The sequence below is a fragment of the Leptodactylus fuscus genome, chromosome 6, assembly GCF_031893055.1.
Source record: "Leptodactylus fuscus isolate aLepFus1 chromosome 6, aLepFus1.hap2, whole genome shotgun sequence".
Taxonomy (NCBI): Eukaryota; Metazoa; Chordata; class Amphibia; order Anura; family Leptodactylidae; genus Leptodactylus; species Leptodactylus fuscus.
The window spans coordinates 23,699,252-23,716,505 of NC_134270.1; the positions used below are offsets into that span (position 1 = coordinate 23,699,252).

At 46.8% G+C, this 17,254-nt stretch overlaps 1 protein-coding gene across 2 annotated transcripts in view; it reads right to left on the bottom strand.

Annotated features, from left to right (window-relative positions):
• Positions 1-17,254, bottom strand: part of RAB11FIP4 (RAB11 family interacting protein 4) — a 28,266-nt gene continuing 11,012 nt past the window's right edge. The window contains exons 1-13 of one of the 2 annotated variants that reach the window (XM_075279577.1): positions 15,154-15,211; positions 10,317-10,534; positions 9,976-10,164; positions 9,760-9,894; positions 7,745-7,780; positions 7,419-7,518; positions 7,226-7,329; positions 6,794-6,934; positions 6,202-6,283; positions 4,132-4,269; positions 3,888-4,046; positions 1,717-1,860; positions 1-1,279 (exon numbers count right to left, since the gene is read on the bottom strand). In XM_075279577.1, coding sequence (XP_075135678.1) covers positions 1,163-1,279; positions 1,717-1,860; positions 3,888-4,046; positions 4,132-4,269; positions 6,202-6,283; positions 6,794-6,934; positions 7,226-7,329; positions 7,419-7,518; positions 7,745-7,780; positions 9,760-9,894; positions 9,976-10,164; positions 10,317-10,534; positions 15,154-15,183 — 1,593 coding nt within the window. In that variant the 5' untranslated portion in view covers positions 15,184-15,211 and the 3' untranslated portion in view covers positions 1-1,162. Of the gene's footprint in view, positions 1,280-1,716; positions 1,861-3,887; positions 4,047-4,131; positions 4,270-6,201; positions 6,284-6,793; positions 6,935-7,225; positions 7,330-7,418; positions 7,519-7,744; positions 7,781-9,759; positions 9,895-9,975; positions 10,165-10,316; positions 10,535-15,153; positions 15,212-17,254 lie in introns of those variants that run through there. The other variant, XM_075279576.1, reaches the window with a different exon arrangement.

Below are 17,254 nucleotides of genomic sequence, written 5' to 3' on the forward strand. Positions count from 1 at the left end.
TGTAATTTATTTACGGTCATGGCTCGTACACATGGCAGCTGCATAGCGTTGGCACCATCCGCTGCTCAATCCTTTTTTTTTTTTTTCTTACGTCTTAAGATTTTTTCCACAATTTTCTTCAGATCATTAATTAAAAAAATAAATAAGTGGCGTCCACATCCGAGCACTGGAGACGTACAATATCTGTACAAAGCAGTAACAAAATAATCGGGGTGACCCTGTGCGCCCCGACATCATACAACATAGAAGCTCATCATATGTGACATCAAACTGGACCGCTAAAAAGATGGCAGCTGCGCTGCTCTTAAATTATTCACGTGGCACAAAGTGTACAAATCGCTGTGTATTTACACCTATTTACAGTGATCAGAGATGGCGCCGAGTCACCAGGGCGGGCTTAAAGGCACAGCGCCATCAAGAAGCAAGGTCGCTCAAGTAAAATTCGCTTTACATTCAGTATCTAAAACATACTGCCCCCTATAGGTTGTATACGTGTGGTGTGAGCCCCTCTAGTGGTGACTATGTGCATTAGTGAGGGGGCGGGGGACCCCCATATTTCTTACCACATCAGTGCAGAGTGATACAGTACAGAGACCCCCCGTAAACATCTGGAAATCCGTGGTGGAGGGCAGGGCCCCCTTACTATATGTAACAGTGGGGGTGGACAGCACCCTCTTACTATATGCAATAACCGTATACCCCGGGGTAAGACGCCCAGGTGAGCGCAGCGCTATGTGCAGGTCACTGGCTCTGCGGACACCTCAAATCGTTATCAATTACATGGTACCGCGATGGATGGGAACGAGATTTGCAATTTTCAGCACAATTTTCCACAGAAGAATCATCCTGAGCACTGCAGATATCTCAGGTGTGGCTCCAGGCTCAGGGGGCCACAAGACGTCTTCTAGGGAATCCTGCCATATGGGCTGTGCAGTGCAGAGTGGGCTGCAGTTGCCATCTTGTATCATTGCAGTAATGGAGTCCTGACGAGTGAAGTCTCCAGTGAGTCCGGTCACACGCTCCGCTTCTGCAGCGCTCACATTTTCCAGTTTAATCCAGTTCTGCTGTAGCAGCATCAAGTCTTAAGATAAAAGGGAAGAGGAGGAGGAAGAAGGTCCAGAGGAAGGCCCATAGAAAAGAGTCAGAGTCTAGGAGTGGCTGGTCAGTGCTTGATCTCCAGGATGGACGGGTTGTGGTCCAGGATGGCCAGGATAATCTTATCCATGTACTGGCGCAGGCGAAGGTTAATCTCCTCCTGCTCCTTTAAGGCTTCCATCAGCTACAAGGAAAGCAGCAAGAAAATGCATAAGTATAAAAGCACTACAACTACCAGCAGTCCACTACAATTATTTCCACGACTGCCACCATCACTACTAATACCGCCATCACCACTACTGCAACTAGTATAACCACATCTACTAGAACCATCATCACTGTCACCACTACTACCTTCACCATCATCACTACTAATACTGCCATCACCAGTACTGCAACTAGTATAAGAACATCTACTAGAACCATCATCATCATCGCTACAACGACTGCCATACCCATCAATAACACTACTACACCAACCATCGTCATTACCATAATCACTGCTATAATTACTGGCACTACCACCACCACCACTGCCCTCATCACCACCCCCATAGTTACTGAAGATGAAGGCTCCACAGTTGCCAGGGCCCCTGCTGCTGTCTCCATGCGACCTCTCACCTCATCCTTGGAGGCGGTGTCGATCTCTGCGGCCAGGGACTGAGCCTTGGTCTGGGTGGAGAAGAGGTTCTTGGCCTCGTACAGACTGAGGCTCAGGATTTGCCCGTTCAGGTCGTCATTCTGGTCCCTTAGCTTCTGGTTATCCTGGAGGAAAAGAAGAGGGAAAGCTGGTAATGAGACCACAGAAGCCATGCTCTAGTCACATGTAGAGCTGTACTCAAAATTCTACATCTGTCTCTTAGAGATGAGCGAGTACTGTTCGGATAAGCCGATCCAAACAGCACGCTCGCATAGAAATGAATGGATGTAGCCGACACGCGGGGGGGTTAAGCGGCCGGCCGCCATCAAAGCGGAAGTACCAGGTGCATCCATTCATTTCTATGGAACGTGCTGTTCAGATCGGCTGATGCGAACAGTACTCGCTCATCTCTACAGTCATGGCCAAAAGTTTTGAGAATGACACAAATCTTCTATTGTCACATGATCTCCTGCCCTCTGGTTTTTGTGTGTTTGTCAGATGTTTTTATCACATACAGAAATATAATTGCAATCATATTATGAGTAACAAAAGCTTATATTGACAGTTAGAATGAGTTAATGCAGCGTTGCAATATTTGCTGTGTTGACCCTTCTTCTTCAGGACCTCTGCAATTCTCCCTGGCATGCTCTCAATCAACTTCTGGACCAAATCCTGACTGATAGCAGTCCATTCTTGCACAATCAATGCCTGCATTTTGTCAGAATTTGTAGGTTTTTGTTTGTCCACCCGTCTCTTGATGATTGACCACAAGTTCTCAATGGGATTAAGATCTGGGGAGTTTCCAGGCCATGGCCCCAAAATCTCTATGTTTTGTTCCCTGAGCCATTTAGTTCTCACCTTTGCTTTATGGCAAGGTGCTCCATCATGCTGGAAAAGGCATTGTTGATCGCCAAACTGCTCTTGGACGGTTGGGAGAAGTTGATCTTGGAGGACATTCTGGTCCCATTCTTTATTCATGGCTGTGTTTTTAGGCAAGACTGTGAGAGAGCCGATTCCCTTGGCTGAGAAGCAACCCCACACATGAATGGTTTCAAGATGCTTTACAGTTGGCATGAGACAAGACTGGTGGTAGCGCTCACCTCGTCTTCTCCGAATAAGCTGTTTTCCAGATGTCCCAAACAATCTAAAAGGGGATTCATTAGAGAAAATGACTTTACCCCAGTCCTCAGCAGTCCACTCCCTGTACCTTTTGCAGAATATCAGTCTGTCCCTGATGTTTTTTCTGGAGAGAAGTGGCTTCTTTGCTGCCCTCCTTGAGACCAGGCCTTGCTCCAAGAGTCTCCGCCTCACAGTGCGTGCAGATGCACTCACACCTGCCTGCTGCCATTTCTGAGCAAGCTCTGCACTGCTGGTAGCCCGATCCCGCAGCTGAAACACTTTTAAGAGACGGTCCTGGCGCTTGCTGGTCTTTCTTGGGCGCCCTGGAGCCTTTTTGCCAACAATGGAACCTCTCTCCTTGAAGTTCTTGATGATGCGATAGATTGTTGACTGAGGGGTAATCTTTCTAGCTGCGATACTCTTCCCTGTCAGGCCATTTTTGTGCAGTGCAATGATGACTGCACGTGTTTCTTTAGAGATAACCATGGTTAACAGAAGAGAAACAATGATGCCAAGCACCAGCCTCCTCTTAGTGTCCAGTGGTGTCATTCTTACTTAATCATAACAGATTGATCTCCAGCCCTGTCCTCATCAACACCCACACCTGTGTTAATGGAGCAATCACTGAAACAATGTTAGCTGGTCCTTTTAAGGCAGGGCTGCAATGATGTTGAAATGTGTTTTGGGGGATAAAGTTCATTTTCTAGGCAAATATTGACTTTGCAAGTAATTGCTGTTAAGCTGATCACTCTTTATAACATTCTGGAGTATATGCAAATTGCTATTAGAAAAACTGAAGCAGTAGACTTTGTAAAAATTAATATTTGTATCATGCTCAAAACTTTTGGCCATGACTGTACTGTCTCATACTCCAATCACACACAAAGCTGTCTTCACAATCCTGGAAGAGGTCTACTGCTCCATGTACCTTGCCAGCTGCATTTATAATTCAGTATGATGTGTTCTGTGACCTGTAAGATGGCAGCTATGACCAGTATGTCATCTGCTACCTGCCTGCAGGGACTTTTCTCACCTGTTTGAGGCGCCTGATCTCCTGCTCCAGCTCTGATTCTCGGGTTTTGGCATTAAACTCATAGAGTCCGGTAGATGAGCTACGCCCTCGGCCAGATCGCTCACAGTCTAGGCGATAAATCTGCAGATGTTCCAATTCCTTACGTAAATCTTCAATGAGCTGAAAGAGAGGTAAGAAGGTGAGGATCTGCAGTACGTACATGAGGAGGCAGGCACAGCGCCCCATGTGGCCACATGACACGCACCTCCTGGGTGGCCTCCCGCTCCTGCTGGAACTTCTGGCGGTTCTGTCGTAGTTTGTCCATCATTTTCTTGTACAGATCCATCTCATCTTTAAGGCGCAGACTAGTGTCCTCCAGCTTATCCGACATCCGCTGCCGCTCCTGAGCACGGAGAGAAGAAGATCAGGGACACGGCATATACACATGTAGTATACAATAGACACGGTACATATATACACTCACCGGCCACTTTATTAGGTACACCTGTCCAACTGCTCGTTAACACTTAATTTCTAATCAGCCAATCACATGGCGGCAACTCAGTGCATTTAGGCATGTAGACATGGTCAAGACAATCTCCTGCAGTTCAAACCGAGCATCAGTATGGGGAAGAAAGGTGATTTGAGTGCCTTTGAACGTGGCATGGTTGTTGGTGCCAGAAGGGCTGGTCTGAGTATTTCAGAAACTGCTGATCTACTGGGATGTGGTGGAACGGGAGATTCGCATCATGGATGTGCAGCCGACAAATCTGCGGCAACTGTGTGATGCCATCATGTCAATATGGACCAAAATCTCTGAGGAATGCTTCCAGCACCTTGTTGAATCTATGCCACGAAGAATTGAGGCAGTTCTGAAGGCAAAAGGGGGTCCAACCCGTTACTAGCATGGTGTACCTAATAAAGTGGCCGGTGAGTGTATGTACTATACACATCACATATAATAGACATGGTACATACTATACATAGTACATACCTATATGCCGTCACAAACAAATGTACTATACATCACAAACAATAGCCAATTTATATACAGTACAAGGTGCACAAATATACCGTATACTGTACACATCAACTATACAGATCACATACATATAGAATCGTAACAGTGCCGCACCTCCCATGAGGCGACCTGAAGCGAGCGCTTCAGGCGGCACTATGCCAGGGCCTCAGGGAGGGCGGCATTTTTGCTAACCTAAGCCAGTCCAGGACAAGCTGTCCTGGACTGGCTTATCACCGAGCGGTGGTTTGGGGAGGCCACTGGAGCAGCGCTGCTCCGGCAGCCTCCCCTCACGCTCAGGCAGAGAGCAGGCAGTCTCCGGGACTACTCTCTGCCGGCGAACGGGGCTAAGCCCCGCCCCTCCACCCGGCCACGCCCCCGATCCACGCCTCCAATCTACCAGCCACGCCCCCGATCCACCCGGTCACGCCTCCAATCTACCAGCCACGCCCCCGATCCACCCGGTCACGCCCCCTCCTCCCGGCCCCGGGGGGGGGGGGGCGGCTTTCTGCAGTTAGCTCGGGCGGCGAAAGGGGAAGGTTCACCCCTGATCGTACAGATCAGATATAATATTCAGGTCACATTCTAGATATCACAAACTGTGCACACATGACACATGTGGAATTACACCCATGACATGTACAACATATAAAATATATACTATTATGTGTCACATATACATACGTTACATATACAGTATACTTTACATGTCACATACTACTGGTCACATATACAGAACCCACATAGAATACACATCACATATACCTCACACACATAGTACACAAATAAAATACATATCACACACACATCAGCTATATAGTACACATATAGAATACATATCACACACATCAGATATACAGTACACATAGAATACATATATACACACACAGATATACAGTACACATATAGAATACATATCACACACATCAGATATACAGTACACATAGAATACATATATACACACACAGATATACAGTACACATATAGAATACATATCACACACATCAGATATACAGTACACATATAGAATACATATCACACACACACAGATATACAGTACACATATAGAATACATATCACTCACATCAGATATACAGTACACATAGAATACATATATACACACACACAGATATACAGTACACATATAGAATACATATCACACACATCAGATATACAGTACACATATAGAATACATATCACACACACACAGATATACAGTACACATATAGAATACATATCACACACATCAGATATACAGTACACATATAGCATACATATACACACGCACATTATATGTCCAGTATATATAGGCCTCACCTCATCCATTTTCTCGGTGTGCGACTTCAGTCTGGTTATGGATGTCAGTAAGTCATCGTTCTCCTCCTCCAGCTCCTGAACCCTGAGAATTAGACAGGGGACCCCATCAGTTGCCGCTCCCCCTGAACCCCCTCCCTGCAGTCCTAACACCCCCTGTAATCTACCTGACAGCTATGCTCTCACACCAGATAACCAGGTGTCAGACTCCACCACATCATGTATTTCTCCCCACACCAGGGTTATTTGCCAGAGACACGCAGTCATGTGACCAGTAGCCCCCCCCCCCCCTCCCATCCTCAGGGATTTCGGCAGGTCAGGTCCTCACTGTATAATCTGTACATTGTGGTCACTCTACTTACTAATCCCTCTGTCAGTCTGGGATGAGGCCAGTCGGTCCACTAGGGTGACTGCACGTGGGGTTAATCTGCTCCTACAGGTTATTCCAGTAGGGTCTGCATATCAGCAGAGAGACATAGGCTGGAGGAGAAGAGTCCTAGACGTTGCCTCATGTTAGTGGGCTTGTGTCCCCTTGTACGATAAACCTGTAATGTAGGACCTAAGCTGAGGAGTCTTCTAGTGTCTGGAGACATACCTAGCATTCAGCAGCTCCATCTCAACGTTCTTCTCCTTCTCAAGGCGGCTGTAGGTATCTCTGTGACGCTTCAGCTCATCGTCCAGGATCTGCTCCGACCTCATCTCTTGGTCCTTCAACATTTCCTCCAGCTCATGGACCCTAAACACACAGAATGGGGGGTGGTCACCGTCTATACCTTATAACATACATGCTGGGGGGGTGTGGTATAAGGGAAGGAGGGTATATACAGGTAATATATGTGCAACAGTGATCTATCCACAAGGAGCGTAGCATGCGGCCGGTGTATTCACGGCGAGGGCAGCGTACATGAAAGGCTGGATAAAAGTGATACATATAGACTGGCAGGTTGGATACAGGCGATATATATAGACCAGTGGGGGGACACAGGTGGTCCTTATCGACCGTCAGTATCTGTGGTCAACCCCTCACCTCAGCACCAGCTGCGTATTCTCCAGCCTCAGTTTACTCTTGACGTCTCCGCTCGTCTGGTTGTCATTCTCCAGTTCTGTCACCTTCTTCTCCAAGAAACTGACCTGTGGCAATAAGGAACAGAAGGAATAAGTCACCAGCAGGGTGGAGACTGTCACACTAACCCCCGATCACTGTCTGGTCATGTGATCACCTTCTCAGTGATGTCATTGTCACAGGAGTCTATGCTGTCACGGAACAAGTCCTCGGTGCTGCCATTACTGCTGCTCAGGTTACTGGTGTTCATCAGCTGCCTGCAAAAGACAGTCATTTTATTGAGACTGCACCCCAAAACCAGCACCCCTCACCTCATGGACCCTAATACTCTCTATATCACCCAGCAATCCCTTTTATCCGTTACTACATTACCAGACACTACATCGTCCAGCGCCCGCTATGCTGTGACTACTTGTAGGGCCAGTCAGCTGCACACGAGCCGGACATTAATAATGTGCTCTGATATCTGGACATCACATTTACCTGCCAAATGCCGTGCTGGAGATCTTCCTGTTGGGGCTGTAGAAACAAACAAAAAACAAATCAAAAAAATAATCAATGTGCTGCTACTTTTCTCATTGTTAACTCTTGTAATGCTGAACACCAGATCACAACTCATTAGAGGCTTCTGGTCGCTCTGGTCTTTCAAGAGAGAACTGGCCAACATCATGGAGCCAGAGGAACATCCCCTACAGCATGGGTGGTGCCCCAGCTCAGGATGGCTCCATGCCCTTCCCCATGAATAAACCTACTGACCCCTCCCCCCCTTATCAAACAAGAGAGTGAAGAGACACAAGGACCCCTATACATGACACAACCTCAAAGGTCACACCGCTATTCTTCTCCTCTATATGGCACACACCAAGGTCACACCGCTCTTCTCTATATGGCACACACCAAGGTCTCACCGCTCTTCTCTATATGGCACACACCAAGGTCTCACCGCTCTTCTCTATATGGCACACACCAAGGTCACACCGCTCTTCTCTATATGGCACACACCAAGGTCTCACCGCTCTTCTCTATATGGCACACACCAAGGTCACACCGCTCTTCTCTATATGGCACACACCAAGGTCTCACCGCTCTTCTCTATATGGCACACACCAAGGTCACACCGCTCTTCTCTATATGGCACACACCAAGGTCTCACCGCTCTTCTCTATATGGCACACACCAAGGTCTCACCGCTCTTCTTCTCTACATGGCACACACCAAGGTCTCACCGCTCTTCTTCTCTACATGGCACACACCAAGGTCTCACGGCTCTTCTTCTCTATATGGCACACACCAAGGTCTCACCGCTCTTCTCTATATGGCACACAGCAAGGTCACACCGCTCTTCTCTATATGGCACACACCAAGGTCACACTGCTCTTCTCTATATGGCACACACCAAGGTCTCACCGCTCTTCTCTATATGGCACACACCAAGGTCACACTGCTCTTCTCTATATGGCACACACCAAGGTCTCACCGCTCTTCTCTATATGGCACACACCAAGGTCACACCGCTCTTCTCTATATGGCACACACCAAGGTCTCACCGCTCTTCTCTATATGGCACACACCAAGGTCTCACCGCTCTTCTCTATATGGCACACAGCAAGGTCACACCGCTCTTCTCTATATGGCACACACCAAGGTCTCACAGTTCTTCTTCTCTACATGGCACACACCAAGGTCTCACCGCTCTTCTCTATATGGCACACACCAAGGTCACACCGCTCTTCTCTATATGGCACACAGCAAGGTCACACCGCTCTTCTCTATATGGCACACACCAAGGTCACACCGCTCTTCTCTATATGGCACACAGCAAGGTCACACCGCTCTTCTCTATATGGCACACACCAAGGTCACACCGCTCTTCTCTATATGGCGCACACCAAGGTCACACCGCTCTTCTCTATATGGCACACACCAAGGTCACACCGCTCTTCTCTATATGGCACACACCAAGGTCTCACCGCTCTTCTCTATATGGCGCACACCAAGATCACACCGCTCTTCTCTATATGGCACCCAGCATGGTCTCATCGCTCTTCTCTATATGGCACACACCAAGGTCTCACCGCTCTTCTCTATATGGCACACACCAAGGTCTCACCGCTCTTCTCTATATGGCACACAGCAAGGTCACACCGCTCTTCTCTATATGGCACACACCAAGGTCACACCGCTCTTCTCTACATGGCACACACCAAGGTCACACCGCTCTTCTCTATATGGCACACACCAAGGTCACACCGCTCTTCTCTACATGGCACACAACAAGGTCACACCGCTCTTCTCTATATGGCGCACACCAAGGTCACACTTGCTCTTCTCCTCTACACAGTATAGGTGGACATGTACAAGATCTGGGCCCCCCTGACCTAATTTGCGGTAGTCTATAATCAGAACCTGAGGGCGACCCATCTCATATTTCACTACTTGTAGACCATTCGGCAGGTAACTTCCAGGAATTATCCATGAACAAATGTCACACAAGTCACCTGTTGGCCTTGAGGTTCTTGAGCCGGGCCTCCAGGTCATTGAGGAGAGTGATCTTCTTGGAGCACTGAGTGCAGTACATGTCTAGTAACTCGCTGTTGTACAGGTGTCGCATCTTACGTGGCGTCTGCCCAGCACTGTGTGGAAATATGGGGTCAGAGGGTGACATGGGTGGAGACGGGGCAACCAGAAGCTACATGACACAGAGGGACGCCTACCTGGACGAAACAGAGGAGCCCAGGTCGGAGAAGGCATTGGTCCTGCTCTCATCATCTGGGCAGGGGCTGCTTGGGGTGTAATCAACGTCATCACCTTCACCATAGTCCTCAAACTGCTCCTCATTGCTGATCAGGGAGGCGGTGGAGTGGCTGGAGAAGTCCGACGAGGCCGAGGGATGGAGAAGGTTCCTAGAGAGATAGAAGAACGACATTAGTATAGACTGGAAATAACTAGTCATATTTCCAAGGACAGTTGAAGGTCACGCCCAGAACATCTTCCCCTCAGTCATTGGCCCTGTGGCAACTGCACTAGACAGGACTATGGTACTAAATTCACTTACTGGTCTCCAGGGAGGTAGAGCGCCCCCAGATCCTTGCCATCCCCCTGACATTCATCAGAGGCCTCAGAACTCTGGGGGCTCTCAATGGCACTGTCCAGGTCAGATTCATGGTGGGCACTTTGCTGGCCGAGGGTTAGACCGTCCTCATCCGGGAAGAGCTCAGAGTCGCTGTAGGTTCCTTCTGTGTCCACAAACATCCCATGTGTGAGGTCAGAGCTCTGCAACCACAAAGAGGAAGATGATCATGTCTACGCGGCTCCTGACCTGGCGCACAGGGAAATACTGTCTGCTGAGCTGTGTATCTAATCCTACCATGTGTGATACTGTCTGCTGAGCAATGTATCTAATCCCATCATGTGTGATACTGCCTGCTGAGCTGTGTATCTAATTCTATCCTGTATGATACTGTCTGCTGAGCTGTGTATCTAATCCTACCATGTGTGATACTGTCTGCTGAGCAATGTATCTAATCCCATCATGTGTGATACTGTCTGCTGAGCTGTGTATCTAATTCTATCCTGTATGATACTGTCTGCTGAGCTGTGTATCTAATCCTACCATGTGTGATACTGTCTGCTGAGTGATGTATCTAATCCTATCATGTGTGATACTGTCTGCTGAGCTGTGTATCTAATCCTATCATGTGTGACACTGTCTGCTGAGCGGTGTATCTAATCCCATCATGTGTGATACTGTCTGCTGAGCTGTGTATCTAATCCTATCCTGTGTGATACTGTCTGCTGAGCTGTGTATCTAATCCTGTCATGTGTGATACTGTCTGCTGAGCTGTGTATCTAATCCTACCATGTGTGATACTGTCTGCTGCACTGTGTATCTAATCCCATCATGTGTGATACTGTCTGCTGAGCTGTGTATCTAATCCTATCCTGTGTGATACTGTCTGCTGAGCTGTGTATCTAATCCTATCCTGTGTGATACTGTCTGCTGAGCTGTGTATCTAATCCTATCCTGTGTGATACTGTCTGCTGAGCTGTGTATCTAATCCTACCATGTGTGATACTGTCTGCTGAGCTGTGTATCTAATCCCATCATGTGTGATACTGTCTGCTGAGCTGTGTATCTAATCCCATCATGTGTGATACTGTCTGCTGAGCTGTGTAACTAATCCTATCCTGTGTGATACTGTCTGCTGAGCTGTGTATCTAATCCTATCCTGTGTGATACTGTCTGCTGAGCTGTGTATCTAATCCTACCATGTGTGATACTGTCTGCTGAGCTGTGTATCTAATCCTATCATGTGTGATACTGTCTGCTGAGCTGTGTATCTAATCCTATCATGTGTGATACTGTCTGCTGAGCTGTGTATCTAATCCTACCACTATATATATATATATATATATATATATATATATATATATATATATATATATAGTGATCCGTATTTCTGCACCCCCTATAGTAAACCCCCCAAATCTATATGTATACCCATTCCCCAGTGGACACAGCGTTCAGTCTGCAGTGTACGCTCCAGGATTTCCATCACTGCAGTCATGTAGCAGTCGGGGCAGTGTATATATATATATATATATATATATATATATATATCTGTATACACACATTCACAAAAATAAATCCCGCCCCCCGATAGAAGTGTCAGATTGCTGGTAAACTCGTCCTGCAGTTTTGCCTCTGGCAGATAGGTCTCGGATTACAGATGTGATCGGGCTTCGGCATAAAAGTGCTTCCTCTGCTGTGTGGTAAAGGCTCCTGGATGCTACTTTTGGGTAGTGTACCTCTCGTCGAGAGATCTTGACTGCTGGAAATTCCTTTCCATGTTCCCGAGGGGCGAGTCATTGGCCTGAGAAGAGCAGGATGGTCATTTTGATGAATAGCCGCCATCTTGGCCAATCTGACCCCGCTGTTAGGAGGTTTTTGGGCAGTGGTTACGTGAGGGGGTGAACACATGGTGAACAGGCTCTGGACAGCTCAGACAGACGCCCGTAGAGAAGATCATTTGATTCGCTGACAAGAACAAAAAGTTCCCAATTTCCTTGTTCACCATCCAGATTTAGGTGGCGCCTTCATTATACGCCCTGCCCGTGCCAGGTGCTCAGCAGAAAAAAAATTTGGCATCATTGTGCCTACTACGTGTTGTGACAGTGTGTCAGCCATTATTGCTTTAGTTTGCAGTGGTGTCATCCTTAGAGATGTAGCCAGTATCTTTTGGGGTTCAGACGACGCTTAGGTTGGAGTATCGAGGTCTCGTGGTGACGCTTCAATCCTGCCCTCGCCGTGGAGCGACACTGTCCCATGTTGTCCCTCATGGCAGGGCGGACAGCTGGCATCTACAGCAGGCTCTGGATAGTGAGGTAACAGCTGCTGAGGAATGGCAGTAACAGGACAACTTGGCAGGACACAGGAGGTCAATGATTTGGAGTGAGGAGAGGTGGCACCAAGGAGGAGAGGGGCCGGGGGGCTGAAGAGCCCGGGGAGAGGTCATAGGGGATCTTGTGTCAGCCTGATGGCCGAGGTCACTGTAGCAGAGTTCTTACTACCTCAGGAGATGAAGCAGAAGGTACCAAGGGGCAGCAGAGCCTTACACAGCAACGTGGGTCACATGATGACCAAAGGGGAGCTGACAGCCCCCCATCTCTAGTTGGGAGGTCAATTATGACTCTGAAGCCGTGGACATGGAGGAAGAGGAGGAAAACACTGGAGAAACCCGAAAGGACACAAATATGGAGCGCACACTGGAGCCTACACATGAGAAGAGGAAGCAGGTGCCCAAAGTGAAGCCTTACTGGATGGTGGGCCTGTTAGCCACGTTAGGATACCTGGAGCAGCCAGTGATAGAGCGCCCCCCTGGGGCTCAGAGTATGTAGGTGTAGGGAGGACCTGTTGGTTGGGCCAGGAAGTGCCCAATGCAGTAGCCGGCACATAGTATCACATATACACAACGGGCCAGGCACCCGGGTGACTATACAGAATATATAGTGAGTGCACCAAGTGATTACACAACATAACAATTATCTGGGTAATTCTACGCTATATACCAAGTATCTGAGTATATCCAGTATCTGGGATGTTATATGCAATGTATCCAGTATCTGGGATCTTATATGGAGTGTATCCAGTATCTGGGATGTTATATGCAGTGTATCCAGTATCTGGGATGTTATATGCAGTGTATCCAGTATCTGGGATGTTATATGCAGTGTATCCAGTATCTGGGATGTTATATGCAATATATCCAGTATCTGGGATCTTATATGGAGTGTATCCAGTATCTGGGATGTTATATGCAATGTATCCAGTATCTGGGATGTTATATGCAATGTATCCAGTATCTGGGATCTTATATGGAGTGTATCCAGTATCTGGGATGTTATATGCAGTGTATCCAGTATCTGGGATGTTATATGCAGTGTATCCAGTATCTGGGATGTTATATGCAATGTATCCAGTATCTGGGATCTTATATGGAGTGTATCCAGTATCTGGGATGTTATATGCAATGTATCCAGTATCTGGGATGTTATATGCAATGTATCCAGTATCTGGGATCTTATATGGAGTGTATCCAGTATCTGGGATGTTATATGCAATGTATCCAGTATCTGGGATGTTATATGCAATGTATCCAGTATCTGGGATCTTATATGGAGTGTATCCAGTATCTGGGATGTTATATGCAGTGTATCCAGTATCTGGGATGTTATATGCAGTGTATCCAGTATCTGGGATGTTATATGCAATGTATCCAGTATCTGGGATCTTATATGGAGTGTATCCAGTATCTGGGATGTTATATGCAATGTATCCAGTATCTGGGATGTTATATGCAATGTATCCAGTATCTGGGATCTTATATGGAGTGTATCCAGTATCTGGGATCTTATATGGAGTGTATCCAGTATCTGGGATGTTATACGCAGTGTATCCAGTATCTGGGATGTTATATGCAATGTATCCAGTATCTGGGATGTTATACGCAATGTATCCAGTATCTGTACGACTAACCTGAATGTATCAAGGACCCGGGTTACTGTATACCACATAACAAGTATCCGGGTAATTACACACTATATACCAAGTGTCATCATACACAACGTACCCAGTACCCGGGCGACTATACACAACGTACCCGGACGAATATACAAAATGTACCCAGCACCCAGGCGAATATAGACAACGTACCCAGCATCCGTGCAACTATACACAACGTACCCAGTACCCGGGCGAATATACACAACATACACAGTAGCCGGGCGACTATACACATCATACACAGTACCCGGGTGACTATACACAGTACACACAGTAGCTGGGCGTTTCTATATACAACACACACAGTACCCGGGTGACTGTGACTATACACAGAACACACAGCAGCCGGGTGACTATACACAGCACACACAGTAGCCGGGTGTTTCTATACACAGTACCCGGGTGACTATACACAACATACACAGTACCCGGGTGACTATACACAGCACACACAGTAGCCGTGTGACTATACACAGCACACACAGTAGCCGGGTGTTTCTATACACAGTACCCGGGTGACTATACACAACATACACAGTACCCGGGTGACTATACACAGCACACACAGTAGCCGGGTGTTTCTATACACAGTAGCCGTGTGACTATACACAGTAGCCGGGTGACTATACACAGTATACACAGTAGCCGGGTGACTATATACAGTAGCCGGGTGACTATACACAGTATACACAGTAGCCGGGTTACTATATACAGCACACACAGTAGCCGGGTGTTTCCACAGCAGTTGTCCTGGAGACTGGCCGGGGTATTAGCACTCCTGCAGTGTATGATGAGCACTAGGGGGCACACTCCGGGCCGGGGCTCTTACCTTGGGGTGGCGGGGGCCTGCAGCATACATTGGCGGCGGGCACAGGACACGATCAGCCGCCTGCAGCCTCTTTGTATTGGAATCTCCAGCCGGACCACCCCGAACACACTGCAGCCGGGCCCCGCCCCCTGTTACCTAGAGACAGCAGAGGAGGCGCCGCCTCACCAGCATGATGTCATCAGCAGTGAGGGGGAGGAGGGGGGAGAGGAGAGTTTCGGTTACTGCCCCCCCCCCCTCTCACAGCAGCGTCACCAAACACAGCACCTTAAAGGGGCCACACACAGCCTGCTGCTATCTAATCCCTGTATCCTACACCCTAACATGGCCTATATACCCCAGGGCTGACAATCTGATCCTTGTATCCTACACCCTGTGTATATATCATATATATATGATCTATATACCATAGAGCTGACAATCTAATCCCTGTATCCTACACCCTAACATGGCCTATGAACCCCAGGGCTGACAATCTAATCTCTGTATTCCACACCCTGTGTATATACAGACTATACATGATCTATATACCATAGAGCTGACAATCTAATCCTTGTATCCTACACCCTAACATGGCCTATATACCCCAGGGCTGACAATCTAATCCTTGTATCCTACACCCTGTGTATATACAGCATATACATGATCTATATACCATAGAGCTGACAATCTAATCCTTGTATCCTACACCCTGTGTATATACAGCATATACATGATCTATATACCATAGAGCTGACAATCTAATCCCTGTATCCTACACCCTGTGTATATACAGCATATACGTGATCTATATACCATAGAGCTGACAATCTAATCCTTGTATCCTACACCCTGTGTATATACAGCATATACGTGATCTATATACCATAGAGCTGACAATCTAATCCCTGTATCCTACACCCTGTGTATATACAGCATATACGTGATCTATATACCATAGAGCTGACAATCTAATCCTTGTATCCTACACCCTGTGTATATACAGCATATACATGATCTATATACCATAGAGCTGACAATCTAATCCTTGTATCCTACACCCTGTGTATATACAGCATATACATGACCTATATACTCCATGGCTGACAATATAATCCTTGTATCCTACACCCTGTGTATATACAGCATATACATGACCTATATACTCCAGGGCTGACAATATAATCCTTGTATCCTACACCCTGTGTATATACAGCATATACGTGATCTATATACCATAGAGCTGACAATCTAATCCTTGTATCCTATACCCTGTGTATATACAGCATATACGTGATCTATATACCATAGAGCTGACAATCTAATCCTTGTATCCTACACCCTGTGTATATACAGCATATACATGACCATTATACTCCAGGGCTGACACTCTAATCCCTGTATCCCACACCCTGTGTATATACCGTATATACATGATCTATATACAGCAGAGCTGACAATCTAATTTCTGTATACTACGTCCTGTGTATATACAGCATATACATTATATTTATACCACAGAGCTGACAATATAATCCTTGTATCTGACGTCCTTTGTATATTCAGCATATACATGATCTATATACAACAGAGCTGACAATCTAATCTCTGTATACTACGTCCCGTGTATATACAGTGTATACGTTATAATTATACCACAGAGCTGACAATCTAATCTTTGTATCCAATGTCCTGTGTATATATAGCATATACATGAGCTACAGTGTTGGCCAAAAGTATTGGCCCCCCTGCAATTCTGTCAGATAATACTCGTGTCCTTCCAGATAATGATTACAAGCACAAACTCTTTGGTAATATCTTCATTTATTTTGCTTGTAATGAAAAAAACACAAAAGAGAATGAAAAAAAAGTCACATCATTGATCATTTTACACAAAACTCCAAAAATGGTCTGGACAGAAGTATTGGCCCCCTCAGCCTAATACTTGGTAGCACAACCTTTAGACACAATAACTGCGCACAACCGCTTCCGGTAACCAGCAATGAGTTTCTTACAAGGCTCTGCTGGAATCTTAGACCATTCTTCTTTGGCAAACTGCTCCAGGTCCCTGAGATGTGAAGGAGGCCTTCTCCAAACTGCCACCAAGAGATCTCTCCCCCTCCCC